The sequence below is a fragment of the Cavia porcellus genome, unplaced genomic scaffold (genome assembly GCF_034190915.1).
Source record: "Cavia porcellus strain 051 isolate PalLab524CR breed Dunkin Hartley unplaced genomic scaffold, mCavPor4.1 scaffold_8, whole genome shotgun sequence".
NCBI lineage: Eukaryota > Metazoa > Chordata > Mammalia > Rodentia > Caviidae > Cavia > Cavia porcellus.
This window is the reverse complement of record NW_026947491.1, coordinates 30,375,157-30,391,051: the sequence shown is the minus strand read 5'-3', so window position 1 is coordinate 30,391,051 and position 15,895 is coordinate 30,375,157. Positions and strand designations below refer to the sequence as shown.

The following is a 15,895-nucleotide window of genomic DNA, read 5'->3' as shown; positions in this document are numbered from 1 at the left end:
CAGTAGCTTTTTCCTTAGACGATAAAGTATATTACAACTTTCAGGAATAGTAGCTAGCAATTCTTTGTGAAAGGCAGTTCCTTAAAATGTGAGTTTTAAAAATACGATTTAATTTTATAAAATATTTTAACTAAGGTATAAAATTACTATAATCTAAAAACTAGTGGAGTTTAGTCCTTTCTTATTTTATTTATAAAACTTAAAGAGTTGATCCCAGTATTACATTTTGTTGGTTAATTATGTAGGTAAATTGCTAATAATAATAGACGATGCTAAATATTAGATGAAAGTGCCTTATGTGAAACATTTTCTTAACCACGAATATTAAAAGGAAATCACTTCACTTCTCTTTCTGTGTGTATATACATGTACCTACATCTGTAGCTATATCTCAATAGTCTATGGCACTGTAAGTTGTAGGTAAAGTGTTCAGATTCTGAGAAGTGAAGTTTAGATCACTGATATGTGAAAAAGTGTTGCATAAAGGCTTTCAAGAGAGAAAGAGGATAGTGGATTGTATGGTGAATGTTAACTTCTAAGAGGAAATGTATGAGAATGTAGATGTTTATTGTGTGTGTGTGTGTGTTATGTGTGTGCATGTGTGCTCTCATAAATACATGCGTGTGCCTGTGCACTTGAAATCTTTTATGCAAGTTGGATATTTATAGTCCTAGTGTGAAGTAATTGATTGCATTCATCTTACTATTCTGTTTAATATTCTGTGTGTCCTATAAAGTTGATCTTTAGTGTCCTATAAAGTTCCCTTGTCTGATATCTTAGAACTGTCCTCCTCCATCACTAAATCTGAGCTTTAATGATATCATACCTATTGAGTCCAAGATGTGTTCCAGTTCAGGTGACCTTGTGGCTGCATTACTTTCCCCTTTCACTGACAACTGAATGTGAAACTGGATAGTTGCACTTTCACACTGTATTAAACCCTTGTGAACATTTTTCTCAAAACAGATCTCATGTACTTACGCCATAAATAGATGGATTATTAAATGTTCTTTCTTGTGCTGTTTCTCTGAAGAAGTTCAACAATTAAACTTTGATTTCAAAATCATGAGTATTTCCATTCAGTCATGTTCTACAAGATTTGTTTCTAAATTGGAAAAATGGGTATTTATCTGATTAGCTCAAACATAAAACAGGAGGATTCTTTGGAGGTCTTAATTGTGGATTTTTAAAATTTTTTTGTTTAAAGTTTTACAGTGAATAAGCTTTTATGTTTTAGTCAAATCTAAAGTTTATGTTTTTTCAAATAACTGAATACTCACACTTGATGAATAAAAGAACAGTTTACTAATTATGAGACAATGAAAACTTAATATTGTATCATTTTGTAAAAGTACTTGATATGTCACATGTTGATACATATTTATTGTGCCAGAGATTATTATCAAGCTTGTACATACTTCTCAAATCCAGAAATGTTGGTATTTAGAGTAATACTTTCAGGGTACCAATTTTAATTCTTTCAAATATAACTAGTTCTTGGTATATACTATCAATAAGTATTTTTAATAATGTCTTTCCTCAAAACATTTAATTTCTTTGATATGCATGGAATTATTTGCAACTACACAGTTTTCAAAAAATTAGAAATTTTAAAATTAGTAATGTAAGACATTTAGCTAAGATCTAAATTTTACTTTAATTCAAAATGATTAATTACCTCATTGATAGCTAATACATTCTAGCCTCTGGGAAAGATCCAGTGTATTTCCCATGAGCTATACTAGTCATAATGTGTTTGTGGATTTCTTGTTTCCAATTTTCACTCATAATGTATTAAAGACAGGAACACTTTTTAAATGTTTTTGGTTTCTGATTTTCAAGGAGAAACACACATTCCAAGAAATTAGAAAAAGTCATAAGTACAGAATAAAATTAGAAGATCTCTGAAATATTCCAGCATGTCTTCAATTATCTTTCTCTCTCTGTGTGTATATAAATACTTAAAATTTTAATCAAAACTTGTATTATACTGTACATTACCCTTGGTTTTTTTCCCCTCAGAGCAATATATTACAGATCCTTCTTAGTTAACCATTTTTTTCATTTTTATACAGATTTAAATCTAACAGATGTATTTGTCCTATCCCTTCATGGAACTTACTAGCTGTCTTGGTTACTTTACTCTCATTGCTGAGACAAAATACCTGACCCCCAAAGTTAAAAAAAGAAAGGTTTTTTTAGCTCACAATTTGTAGAGGTTTCATTCCATTATCAGCTGATTCCAAGGCAGAGTGGCATATTGCAGAGGGCAACATTCATGGCAGCAAAAAACAGCACAAACAACAAGAGCAAAGAGGAGAAGCATGGAGAGACTTTTTGTATCCTTTATATTGTATGTGGGTCATACAGGTGTAGCACTGACACCCATAATCCCAGCATTGGACCATGAGTCATTCACAAACTGTAGAAGCCTACCTCCATGATTGCATGAGGCTTTGGGGGGACATCCAGATTCAAATCATAACATTATGCCCCTGGTCTCGCAAAGACTTATGCACATCCCTTTATGGGAAGACATTTGGTCCATCTAGAAGAGTTGTGAAAGTCCTGAATAGTTTCAGTATTGCTGAAAAGTTCAAGTCCAAACTCTCCTCTGAGATTTAAGGCAAACTATTAGTTGCAAGCCCCTGTACAAATGAACAGATAGTTAAACACTTCCAACATTTAATGGTAAAAGATAAAAATTTCTATTCCAAAAGGAACAAATAGGGATATAAAGGAATGGCATTAAAGGAAGTTCAAAATTCAGCAGGGCAAACATTACATCCTAGAGTTCCATATTCAGCATCTGAAGCAATCTGGTTGTGAGCTCCAAAAGGTTTGAGTGATTCCACCCCCACAGCACTTGCAGTGATTATATAGCTCCCTAGGTTTTTCTCTTGGGCTGGCTTTGCTCCCTCATTGCAGGATTCTTTAGATAACCCATGCTCCTGGCTTTTCCAAATTTCTGGGTTATCCCTTGCACCTTTGGCTCTTCACTCACAGCTTCACACACTTCCTGGCATCTCAGGGCTTCTAAAATTGGGTGGAAGCCTTTTCAACGTAAGAACTCTTGCATTCTGTATGTACTTAAAACCAGTACCAGGAGGATGATGTCATGGTCTGCTGTCAGTTGGAGTAGTATCAGGCTTTCCTCTCTCTTGGCTGTAGGGATCGAGTGTCTGGATTACTGGGCACTCTGAAACTGATTCTGAGAAACAAATTTTCTATGTTGTCACCATTCTGGAACCTGGTACAGCTGCGGCCATTTTGGAAATTTTGTGTGGCTGCTGCTGCCATTCTGGATCATGATGCTCTGCGGCTTGCACCTCAAAACAAAGTCTTTCACTTCTGCAGTTTTCAGGCTGAACAGCATGGAAACTCACTGCTGCATGTGATGCCCTACAATCATCTTTTATAGTCTACTGTTCTTTCTCACCAATAGAGATCTCAGCTTTATCTTTGCAGTCCACAGATTTATTGGAACTTTTTTCGTGACCAAACTCACAATATTGTAAATCATCCTGGTGGGCTCTTTGCTCTTGATTTGCTATGTAAATCTGGCTAAAAGCCCCCAATAGTAGCCGCCTCAGTATTTGGCTACCTTGTAATTTCGTTTGCCAGAGTAATTAATCTACTGCTCTTAACCTCAGTCTCAGGCAAAGTCACTGGACACAAGCAAAATGCAGAAGAACTTTCTGCCAAACCGTAACACACATCATCTGGAGTCCAACAATCTATGCAGTCTTTTTTCCTGGCAAAAACCTCTCAAGCCTGGTCTTTACTGGTTTTCTGATATTTTGAGCTCTGACTAAAAGTTCTCATACAGAATAGCCTAAGATATTCCAGCTCTGTGTTTTCAGGTAACATTTCCTAACCCTTTCCACCGACGTTCCCAAAGGCTCTTGAACCACACGATCAGGTATAGTCCTAGAGCAACAACCCCATTCCTCTGGTACCATATTCCATCTTGATTACTTTTCCCTCCTTGATAGCACAAAGTACTTGATATCCAAAGTGAAAAAAAGGAAAAGCTTATTAATATTAAAATTTTTGAAAGTTTCAGTCTACACTCAGCTGATTCCAAGGCAGGGTGGTGTGGCTAAGGCTTAGCCATTCATGGCAGCCGCAGCATGGGACAATAGCGAAAAGGGCAAGAGGGGAGGAGCGCAGATAGAAGACTCTTTCTGTCCTTTACATTGTATTTAGGTCACACTCACTTGGGTGTGGCACTCCCACACATAATCCTAGTGTTGGACCATGAGTGATTCACAAACTCAGGAACCCTGCCTCCATGACTGCATGAGGCTTTGGCGGGGGGGACATCCAGACTCAGACTATAACACCAGTTATGGAGAGAAACATAGACATGTAGAAATATAGTTCCAAAACATTAGATTTAAGAAGTGGGAAAAGATTGTTATGAGAATAACTACAAGTGTAGGATTGACTATAGAAATTTAGAACTGGGATGTTGCCATTTAAGCTGAGGCTTAAAGAAATGGCTGTGTAGGAGTGAGGTTAATAGCACTCTAGAAAGAGGAAGTAGCAGGTGCAATATGCAGAGGTGGTGAAAGTTTGATATCTGAAGACCTAAAAAGAAGCCCAGAAAGCTGGTGCAATGAAAAAAAAGAGGATGGTGCCCATAATGAGGTTAAAGTGGAAGACAGAAGCAAAGTCCAGTAGATCAAGTAGGTTACATTCTAAATACTTCAGGAAGCCATTAAATGTTTTTGATTGCTGATACATACTCTTTCAAAGATTATTCTGAAGAGTGTACAGAAGATTACTTGGAGAAAAAAACAAGCAGAGATGTGAGTTAGGAGGCCCTTGGAATATTCTATAAGAAATATGAAAATATGAATTTAAGGTGATAGGAGATTGTAAAGAGATAGACAGTTGTGAAGTGTTTTTTAATTAGAAATGATAATTTATCAGTAAGTGATGAACTGAGTTGGTAGGTTAAAAAGAATGAGTTGAGATGAGGTGACTTCCATTGTGGCCAGAGGAATCAAGTGGAAAGTGGTGTCATTTATTGGCAGGAGGTAAGCCATTTAAGTACTAGGATGGGAGCGGTGGCATAAAGTAAATGGTTTATGTTTGGATGACCATTGTGAGTGGCCTGTAATACAATCACATGTGTGTGAGTTAAAGTAGGTTTGACAGTTATATAGATGGGATGGAAAGCCAAAGGGATTATCTAAATTTGATTGTGCCTGTGTAACAGAATACCTGAGATTAGGTAATTCATAAAGAACAAAAATGTTTTCTGCTCACCAGATATCAAAGTGCTGGTGAGGGTGTTCTCACCGCATTCTTACGCAGCAAGAGATGAAAGGGCAGTTGATTTAAGGACACAGAGTGAAGCCTCTTTTATAAGGGGCTACTCTCATTGGTACAGGAGGAGCTTTCATGGCTCAGTCACTGCTGACCTGCCTCAGTATCACAGCACCACTACCTGAATTTTAGAGAGGACACATTTAGATCATATCAGAAATGGGTGATGTGACCGTGAAGAGATGAAACAGCCTAGAACTGTGCTTATGAAATGATAGCTCGAATGTTGAATATCTAAGTATGAGACGAATGTGGGCAAATAGGTTCTAAAAAGCCATAGAAAAGTTTTTTGGAGAGAGCAAATCCACTGGATTTAGCTATATGAAGGTCCCTGGTGATATCCTCAGAAGAAGTTTCAGGGTTGTATGTCAGAAGACATACTGAAATTGTTATTCGGTAACTCCTTTTAGAAATGGCTATCTGTGGGCCTGGGGATTTAGCTCAGCGGCATAAGCACCTGCCTTGCAAGCAAGCAGTCCTGAGTTTGATCCCCGGTACTGATAAAAAGGAAAAAGACCAAAAAAAAAAAAAAAAAAAAAAAAAAAAAAAAAAAAAAAAAAAAAAAAAAAAAAAAAAAAAGGAATGGCTGTCCAGTTAAATGTTACTAGGTTTTTGGGGTGCTTGCCTCTTAGCTCAAGGTCTTTTTTTGTATGGAACAAGACAAACTAAAAATGGCAACAATATTTATTTGAAAAGTGAGGATTGAGGGATACACTGACTCTGAAGAGCAAACCGGCCAAATGTAAGAGGAAAAAATTAAAAACAAAATAAAATATACTGTGGACCTGGGAGACAAAGGGCAGGCTGCTATGCAGGGACAAGATAGCAGTCTCTTCATGGAGACTCTAAAAGAGTCTATCCACATCTTGCGGGAATCTGTGAGCCCTTTATATACAGTTCCCGAGAGGCGGAGCTGTGTCCACTCTTGAATCCTGCCATGCTTCTCTTCCTAGCAGGTCTAAGCCATGCCCCATCTCCTGTCTCAAAGTGGATACAGTTATAATTTATAGATGATTAGTGAAAACCAAAAATGTCATGGCCATGTATTTAATCTTCACTAGAGATAGCAGAGTGCATTCTGCCATCCCGGTTGCTGACTACTCATTATACAGTAGGAAGCAGGTTTCCTGAAGTTTTAATGGCTCATTGACCCTAGGGAGTTACTGACTCCAGTTCAGTGGGGCTTACCTTGGCCATTTTCAGTCTTAGTTACAAATCTTCCTCTAAGTGTGCGTTTGAGTTAAAGTCCACAAGAAGGATTTGGGTGCTGAGGTGGGAATGGTATAGGGTGAGTTTTTGTTTGAGAATGCTGTGCATTTGCCCGTTGGATACTCTGCTTTCTAAATGGTTTTACCTGGCAGTGGGCAGGCTGGGAGGACCCAGGCATTCTCTGTCTCACATTTACGCCCTGACCTCTGTCCTGCTGTCTAGATGTTTATGGCACTACTGGTCAGTGATTGTATGGATATATTCTCTTGTTTCTATCTCCTTAAAATCAGAAACACAGAAAGGCTTACTGCATGTTATTCTGCAGGACCCAATATGTTCTGTTTAGAGGGAAACCTCAGAAAGAGGGTAAATTTTGTCCCCCAAGTACCTGGGCTCAATAACTTCTGTCTTAATATTATCATCTACAAAATGAGATTAGTTCTTTTTTTATAGTGTTTTGGTAAAGACTTCAAGTAATGTAGGAAAAATATTTAGAATTAAGTACTCCATGAAGTGGGGCTAATTAGTAACGTTCTTCAAAGTCACTTAGTGATTATTTTTGAAATGTTGGATTAATTACCTGGGTATTGCTTTGTACAGTATTGGTCCATGATACAAAACATTGTTCAGTGGCCTCAGTGGCTACACATTAGTTCTTTCTTTGGATGGTTAGTTAGACGTAGCCCCAGTAAATCCTTTGTCATCAGTATTTTGTACCATAGTTTTATTAACAAAATCAAAGAATGCTTATGACCTTCACATTTTAATGGATTAGTATGATTCTTCTCTTTGGCCATTAAAAAGATAACATTTCCTTAAACTTCTATAAAAGCTGGTTCTCTGATAAGACAGCATGCTTGATTGCATAGTGTTATCAAGCAGTGAAGTTAAAACTCCCTCATTAGAATTTCATGGTGGTTGGATGAAAAAGAATGTAGCCGAGGACAGAATTCTGTAAAGTTCATCTGCCCGTAGCAGTGGTGGCTGATGGCTTTTCTTCACTGTGAAAGGATGCAGGACCGAAACATTTTCTTCACTGGTTTCTGCTTGTTCTAAGAGAGAGAAACTGGTTTTCTCTGAGCCAGACTGTGGTACATGTCTTAAAAACATGCTGGAAAGTTAGGTCGTTTTAGCTGATAGATACTAAAAGAACAAAAACAAAATGAAACCAAAACAGCTAATTGTTGTGGCATTAGTGTGTAATTCAAGACAGTTCTCTCACATATATAGCGTTTCAACAGTATTGTGTGAAGGACTGTTTTCTGTAAAAATCATAATGAGAGGTATAAATATTTGACCCCTCAAACTGACAGTGTGTATTGCCTTGATTTCTCATACCTAAGGGTAGGAAAATAATTTATGTTTAGTTTAATTTACAGAGAGCATTTATTTATTTAGTCTTTTTAAGACAGGGTCTCACTATGCAGTTCAGGCTGGTTTTGAATTCACTTTGTAGTCCAGACCCTCCTCAGATTTGCAAGGATCCTCCTGTGTCAGCCTCACAAGTGCTGGATTACAGGCATGAGTCACCATACCTGGCTTTAAAAAGAGTTTTGGCCTTCAGTAAGGGAGAAGAGAAGTGTTATAGCTTGTGATGAATTTGAATAGCTGATTTTTGACTGAATTCATGACTTATTTTCTGATTTCCCTGCATGAAAAGCAATGAAGGTTTCATCTCTAAAATCTTTTCTAAAAGACTTTATTAGATCAAGTCATTTGGATATTTATTATGATTAAAATAACTATATTAATGCAAGTGCTATATTTGTAGTAACTAACTGTAAGGATTGATTTTAACTTCTTTCTCTACCCCCCTCCCCCCAATAGTTTGGAAGAACCGAAGTGATTGATAATACTTTAAATCCTGATTTTGTAAGAAAATTTATCCTGGACTATTTTTTTGAAGAAAGAGAAAATCTTCGTTTTGACTTGTAAGTTCCACCTCTATTTGTAATTGATTATTAAAGATGATTTTAGTAACATAAGCTTATTTCCCATGATTGCACTGAATGCTAAGTAGATTTCTATGGTAGGAAGGCAGATTTATTCTGTTAAAAGTGTGGCACTCACTCAATCCCCAAAACTCTGCCTTCTGTCGGTTTTTGGCCTGTATGCTTGTTGAATAAAGATGTGAGCCTGCTGGGCAATAGATATGATCATCCCTTCCAGCCTCCCTGTGCTCAGCTGGGTTCCCTACAGTTAGTGTGCATACCTGCAAGTGTGATGCTGGATGTCTCTTGGGTCATTAAGTTTCTTTCTGGAGCGCTTTAGAATAGGATATGGGTCTGTGGCTTTGTATCACTTCTTGATGACCTCGAATTTTAAGATCCAGTATGACTTAACTCACATTTCTAATATTTTAAATATTGTTCTTATTTTGATGTGGAATCAAGGATATCAAAGTGTCATTGTCAAATTGAATTTACAGTCCACAGGGAGCTTGGAATTGTTTTGATTATAGATTTTGTTCATGGACAAGAACTATCATGATTGTTGAAGTAACTGGATGTGGTTAAAAAGAAATCTAGTAAGAAAGGAGGGGAACAAATATGTTATAGTATTTGCATAATATATTAAAATAATTAATGTTTATGAACTTTACAGGTTTTTAGAAAGACAGATGCCTTGTTTTAAGTAGCTAAAAAATTTGGTATACCATTTTGTCGCAATTCTTTTTTAAGTAACAAAAGCTACGTTTTTAGTAAAAGAAGCTACATTTTATTTTAAAAAGTCCTACTTTGACTTCTAACATTAAAAACCATCTTTAACGTTGATAATATTTTCATTTTAAATGCAGTAAAATAAGCTGCAGTGCTTCTGTTTAAAGACATTTTATAACAGTTCCTTTTTCTTCAAGGTTACTAAGTATTCATATTTATTACACTAACTTTATTATGTTCACATTGGGTTTTTATTTTGTAGAAACTTATTTTCAAATAATAAAAATGAGGCTTCTGAGTAGAAGCATGGGAGTAGAAGATAGTGGCTTCCTGACCACGTTGATCCTGGAAGCTGCACGTGGCATCGTTATTCAGGGACAGGCCTGTGTCCTGTACAATGTGGCCTTGTGCTCCCCTTGTTCGGGCCTTCATTGTAGTTGTTGTTATGCATCTTCTTTCTCCCCACCATCATGAACTTTTTCCATTCAGACTCAGATTTTACCCTGAAAACAGCTGCTCTTCCTTGACTCTTCATTTTCCTTCTTTCCTTTTCTTGTTCATCTGTGTTATTTTAAAGTAATAAATATGTATTACAAACTTTAAGTGATAGAACTGTTTAAAAAGTGAAGTGCTTTATGCTAGTTAACAAAAAGAAGCTATAAATGATTCAGCAAATACACTGGGCAGTTGTTCTCTCTCTCTCCATACATACATTTCTATACATACATTTTCTATATATATTTCATATATATAATTATATGTGTATATCCTTTTATTGGCCTTTAAAATTTATCTTGGCAATGTATTGTTCTTTGTAAATAATACAGTAAATATTCATTATAGACAATTTGGGAAGATAAGAATGATAAAAATAGGCCATGAGAAACATCTTTGTTTCAGACCCCATCATCAAAGAACTACTACAAAGACTCCAGCATATGAGACAGACATAGCTCCTTGATGAAACAGCCATGCAGAAAATCACAGGTATAAAATGGCCAACATATAGAGGCAAACGATTTTCTGAACTTCTTTGGACTTAATTGATATCTTTTGATCTTACAGAATTTAAAATGATAAAGTTTCAAAAATATACTACCTAAACAAATGAGTATTATTGAGGATTTGGAAGATAGCTTTCAGAAATAGCTTTACTTACTTTAAAGTTCAGAAGGAAATATCAGAGACAGAGAGACAGACACAGACAGACAGAAAGACACACTGCATTCTTTGTACCACTAGTCCAAAAATTACTGATTCTGATTAAGCCACAGTAATTTATATTACTGTGATGTGTCTGATATATTTTTAAATTTGGTTTATCAGTTTTCTATCTCAAAGTTCTCTTTTCTTTTGATGTAGTTTTCACTTAATTCATTTCAAAGACAGAGTGTCTGTCATTGTCCTAGGTATGTATCATGAAGTCATAAACTTGTCATTTTAAAATTATAACCACTTTGATAATATAAATACCTCATAAATTCAGTTTGTTGTCAGTTGAAAATCTTATTATTGGTGGAATAACTGTACCAAAAGTCTTTGAGCAAGAAGTGTGGAACCATATCACTATGGATATGTGCTGAACAACAGGAAGGATGAAATCGAACCCTTTCCACCCATTTTTTGTGTGGACCAGTGTAAGACAGAGGAATTCATGACTGTAGATTTGATTTAACCTAGCAAATTATTATCTTCCTTCATAAGTCAAATGGTGATACCCATGAAATATATACTGTTATTACAACCTGTTTTTGATTTATTTTTAACACGTTAGGGAAAAATTAGTTGCTTTATTTCTTTTAGTAGTTGTGATATGTCAACTCAATTCTCTCCATTGGTTAAGGGTTCCCTTAACATTGTCAAGGCCTCATGTCCTGTACTTCTAGTCCCTTGTATTTGTTAGAACTATCTCTTTTCTTTAATTGTTGGATAGCCTTATCTATCTATTATCTATCTATCTATCTATCTATCTAAGTAGTGGGAATTGAACCCAGCATCTTTGCACTATATGTCCTATATGTCCAACCCTTTTTAATGTTTTAGCTTTTTAAAAACATTTCTTACTTTGAGATGGGGTCTTGTTAAGTTGATAAATTGTCTAGATTGGGCTCTAACTTGCAGTTGTCTTGGCTCAACCTCCCAGGTGCTGAGATTGTAGGTGTGTGCACCCTGCCAGCATCTTTCGCTCTGAAACTTTAATGTCAAATGGAGTTTACAATTCTTTTCTTTCTCTCCCTGGTAGAAGCTGTTATCCTAGCTACCTGCAAGCAAGAAGAGAAAAGTAGGGCAGGAAGTGTTGGTTGCAGAGATACTAGTCTAGAAAATTTAGGCTTCACCTCAGTATCGGGTTACAGCTTCCACAGTTTATGCAAGTTTCTCATTTTATCATCGTCAGAGAGGTTCCCAAAAGGAAGTTGTGTCATGTTGTTCAACTCTGAGGAAGCATGATTTAGAATTTTCATGGGTCATTCATTTCTGCTGGCAGCTTGATGTAGACTTGCAGACATTTTTTATCCCTGGTTTAATGTGTTAGTTACTTTTCTTGTTGCTAGGACAAAATACTCAACACTGACAAATTAGGGGAAGAAAAATTTATTTAGCTCTCAGTTTCTAAGGTTTTACTGGATCCAAGTCAGGGTGGCATGGGAGATAGGGATTTCAGGGGATAAACAGTTCATGGTGGGCAGGAGATAGCAAAGCAAGCAAGGGGCAACTACAGCTATTTCTCTAATTTACATTTTATTCAGGCTACTCGGGGTGCGTAACACTCATCCTTAATCTGGGGCCCTTGAGCCTAGCACTACACCATGAATCAATCCAGTGTCACATTCTAGATCCACCTCTAAAAAAGCCCCATCTGTGAGTGTACCAGGCTTGGGACAGGCATTTAGACACAAGCCATAACACTGGGGAACCACGTCTTGTCCTGCACTTCTCATAGCTACCCCAGGTTCTGAAGCTACCCCTCAGCTGGCTTTGGGGAATGGGGAGAACCTTGCTCCTGCTCCTAAAACAAGGATAAAATAACCCATCATTTTATGAATACTGTGCTGCTAACAAGGCTCTGCGTTGGTTTGAAACTTGGGTCTATGATTGTTTCATGGCTCAGAGCTAAGCAGTAGTATTTTACATTTTGCACTTTCCAATTCCAGAAATGCACAAATAAGTCCATTTGCATCTATTCTACTTGAGTAGAAAATGTAACCTTTAAAATCCACACAAACCAGATACCAGTTCATTTAGTAGCAGGATGGAGTTGTTTATAGAATTCTGATTAGTAATTTTTGGGATGAACCTTCTTGGGAGGACAGGACTGCTTAGTTTCCTGCTTTGCATGTATTCTCAATTTCTTAGAGGACACGTAATCATAGACACGTAATCACAGACGTGGCCACACATTCACACCAGGACCACTGAAAACGTAGTTATTATATTCTGACTTAGGAGGATAAGGATCAGCGTAGTGTTGAAAATTTAGAAGGAAAATTCCATTAAAAGAAAGATGATGGTGATTTCTGTTGCTGCGTAATCCAACATATTATTCAATGACTTTGGAAGGATGGTATAAATTACCTGTAGTTGAGACAATAGTATTTTTAAAAGCTGCTAAATGCAATTAAAGAGGATTGTATTTAGAGATGCTGTCTTTGTGGTGAAAAATGAACTCTTTGTTTTCCCCCCTTCTTTTAACAAACTGAACACTGGGCACTTTTCCTCCTTAGTCCAATTTAGAAGACCTTTTCAGGAGCTGACTTGTGAGGTGAAGTCAGCCCATTTGCTCATTTCAGTGTTACCACTATCAGAAAAGAAATGATCCTGAACAAGCAAAAGTTCTTGGAAAACAACTTTTTTTTGTACTGATATGTGGGTTTGCAGTGCTGCTGGCATTTTGGTGATTTAAAATTCTAGGCTACGGTTGTTGAAAGTGATCCAAGTGCCCTGATGCAAAAGATGTGCTTTGTGATTCTTCCGTGCAGGTATTTGCCTCATACAATCTTAGAGCCAGTTTGCAGAAAGCATTGTTTTCTCTAGGAGATAGAATGCCTTGGCGCAGCATCAGTACCCTGGATGAAAATTTTTTTCCACTTTGGTTGATTGAGATGCTTTGTTTGATGGTGAAAATAGTAATGTTATGTATGAGAGAAGAGTTTAATTAACTGTTTAAAAAGGTAGCTAAATTTTGGTAGGAAGCTTTGCACCAGGAATGTGAGAGAAAGACTGGAGCCAATACATATATTTTAGACACACAGATTATTTGAACCCTTAGTAATCTCTGTTTCTACAGACTTTTGAAAGCAAAGTGCTAAAGTGATAATGGATGATGGTGTCCCAGAATCTCTCCAAAAGATAATTTTTGTCAGTACCATTTCCATAAAATACAGTTTCTCCAAGTATTGTAACTAAAGGAAAATAGTTTCTCATTATTGTGGCCAGTTTTCAACATTAACAACAGCCTTTAAGATGTTAAGAAAGAGTGACAGTGTATACAATGTTACTAGGACTCGTTTTATTTTTACTGATATCCAAAGAGAGAAATTCAGTTTTTAGGAAATTTTGCAGTCACTTGAGTGCTACTAGGATACTGCTGTTTCACTGACAAGATATGTTGTAATATTGTCAAATAGTAAAATTGATAATTTTAAAAATAGTAGGATTTGTAGAAATAAAAGGACCAAAAGGACTATGTATTAACATAAAGCCAACAGATTGTGTAACAACTGTAACTTTGCTGGGTTTTCCTCCCAAAGTGTATTATTTTTATTCATTTTTATATATTTGAAAATATTGGTATTTTTCTCCAGCTGTATTTGTGGAAATAATTTGAATTTTATGTCTCATTTTTTTCAGGTATGATGTTGATTCAAAGAGTCCCAATTTGTCTAAACATGTAAGTTCATATTTTATGTTTTTATGATGATTGCATAATATATATCATAATATTCTTTGTTATTTGTGCTATTTATCAATATTATTTTTCATAACTTTACATGTGATGTGATTGACATAGAAAATAATATTTTTAAAGAATCCTACAATCACATTTGGGAAGACAAAGAAGTGGTATAAATTAGTCCTTTTGATTTTATGTGTTAAATATTTAAGAATTTAAGACAGTTTCTTGTTTTGTTTTGAACTGGATTAGATTAAAGGAGATGACTTAGTCCATATCATTTTGGAGACTTCACTTCTGAGTGAATGAGAAGTACTTAGGTATAGACAGAGTGATTTGTTAGTCTGTTTTCCTTGTAGTGTATTTGTTTAATAGTATTTTCTGAGAATGAACTTAGGCTAGAGACACTTGCCAGTTTCTGAGGGCACAGTATAAGCAAGGTATAGATGTAGTCACTGGTTCTTAAGCTCTGTGTGATTCTGTTTTCGTTTTTGGTCTTGATCTTTCTGTCTTCTGCTCATTTGTTCTTCAGGAGCCGCACTGCCCATGAACAACAGGGTTCTCAGGCCTGGCAGATTACCAGGCAGAACTAGGAAGGGAGGTTGAGAAGAAGATGCTCTGATGAAATGAGTGGCCCCTCAGCTTGTTAGCTGACCTTTGGGGTTGAATTTAGGCCGCATCTAATAAGAGGGTGGACTGGGGGTGAAAACAGCATTCCAAAAAAGGCTTGCAAAGGTTCTGAGTGAAGTCTGGGTGTGCAGCTGTAGAACTGGCAGCTGTGCCTGGGTTGGAAGGCCAGCTGAACTAGTACTTGTGCCTGGAGATTTTTATATTTCATGTGTACATTGTTGTTCAGAGAGTAAATGGGGTGTGATTTCCAGTGTCACTTAATTCAGGAGAGGAGAAGGGAGATCACAAACTAGGAAACAGACTTGGAGGCACTTAAAGCTTGGTTATGGTAAAACAATCACAATTACTTACCACCCACCACATCATTAAAGGAGGTATGAACTTATTTGTGTGATGAAGCGTAGAATGGAAGCTTGTCAAGAAGTACTCAAGGAAGTTTGTCTAATGATGGCTTTTCTATAAACTGAAAAATGTGCTAACTTGCTCTCCGCCAGTAAGGTTCTTTGTGCTCACTGAGCCACCTTCTTATTCATTACAATAAGGCTTATAGCATCATGACTGGACATTTAAAATTTGTTTTCATAGCTTTGTATGGAAAGTTTTCCACATACCCTTGGGAGAATCAGGAAAGAAACTGTATTTTCTTGATGTAATTGTTTACTTGCAAGGGAAGAATTATCTTCACTCATTTCACAAAGAGAGGTTTTATTGCAAGAGTTCGGAGCATCTCCTAAATGTGGACGATAGCTTGACCTTGGGGGAACTGGACCTGCAAACAAGAACGGTGGATTGGGAGTATATTAGCTGTTTTCTTCACTTCATTCTTTCTCTCTGTGGCCATGTAGTCTTTTTACTATGTCTTTTTGCTGAGCTTCTGCTCTCTAAACAGCAGGTATCTGTGTTTATTCATCATTGGACATTGAAAAACTAACCTCCCTAACCCTGCCCGCGTAGACTCTCCGTTCCCCATTCTCTCTGAATATTGCTTCTGTGGTTCTTTCTTCAGACCACCATCCAGAGGGCATAACTGTGCGAAGATCAAGGACATTTCCCAGAGGCAGGTATTCTACAGTGAATGTGAAGATGGTGATATGTGGTCATTACTAATGTTGTTGCCTTGAGGTTCAGGAGAAGTATTGTATGTGAGGTAGAAACATACCTCAGATGT

General features: G+C 36.7%; 1 protein-coding gene across 2 annotated transcripts in view; it reads left to right on the top strand.

Annotated features, from left to right (window-relative positions):
- Cpne8 (copine 8) overlaps nt 1-15,895 on the top strand; it is a 219,847-nt gene that overhangs the window by 47,535 nt on the left and 156,417 nt on the right. For both annotated transcript variants that reach the window (XM_063254539.1, XM_063254540.1), the window contains 2 exons: nt 8,374-8,477; nt 14,055-14,094. In XM_063254539.1, coding sequence (XP_063110609.1) covers nt 8,374-8,477; nt 14,055-14,094 — 144 coding nt within the window. The remainder of the gene's footprint in view (nt 1-8,373; nt 8,478-14,054; nt 14,095-15,895) is intronic.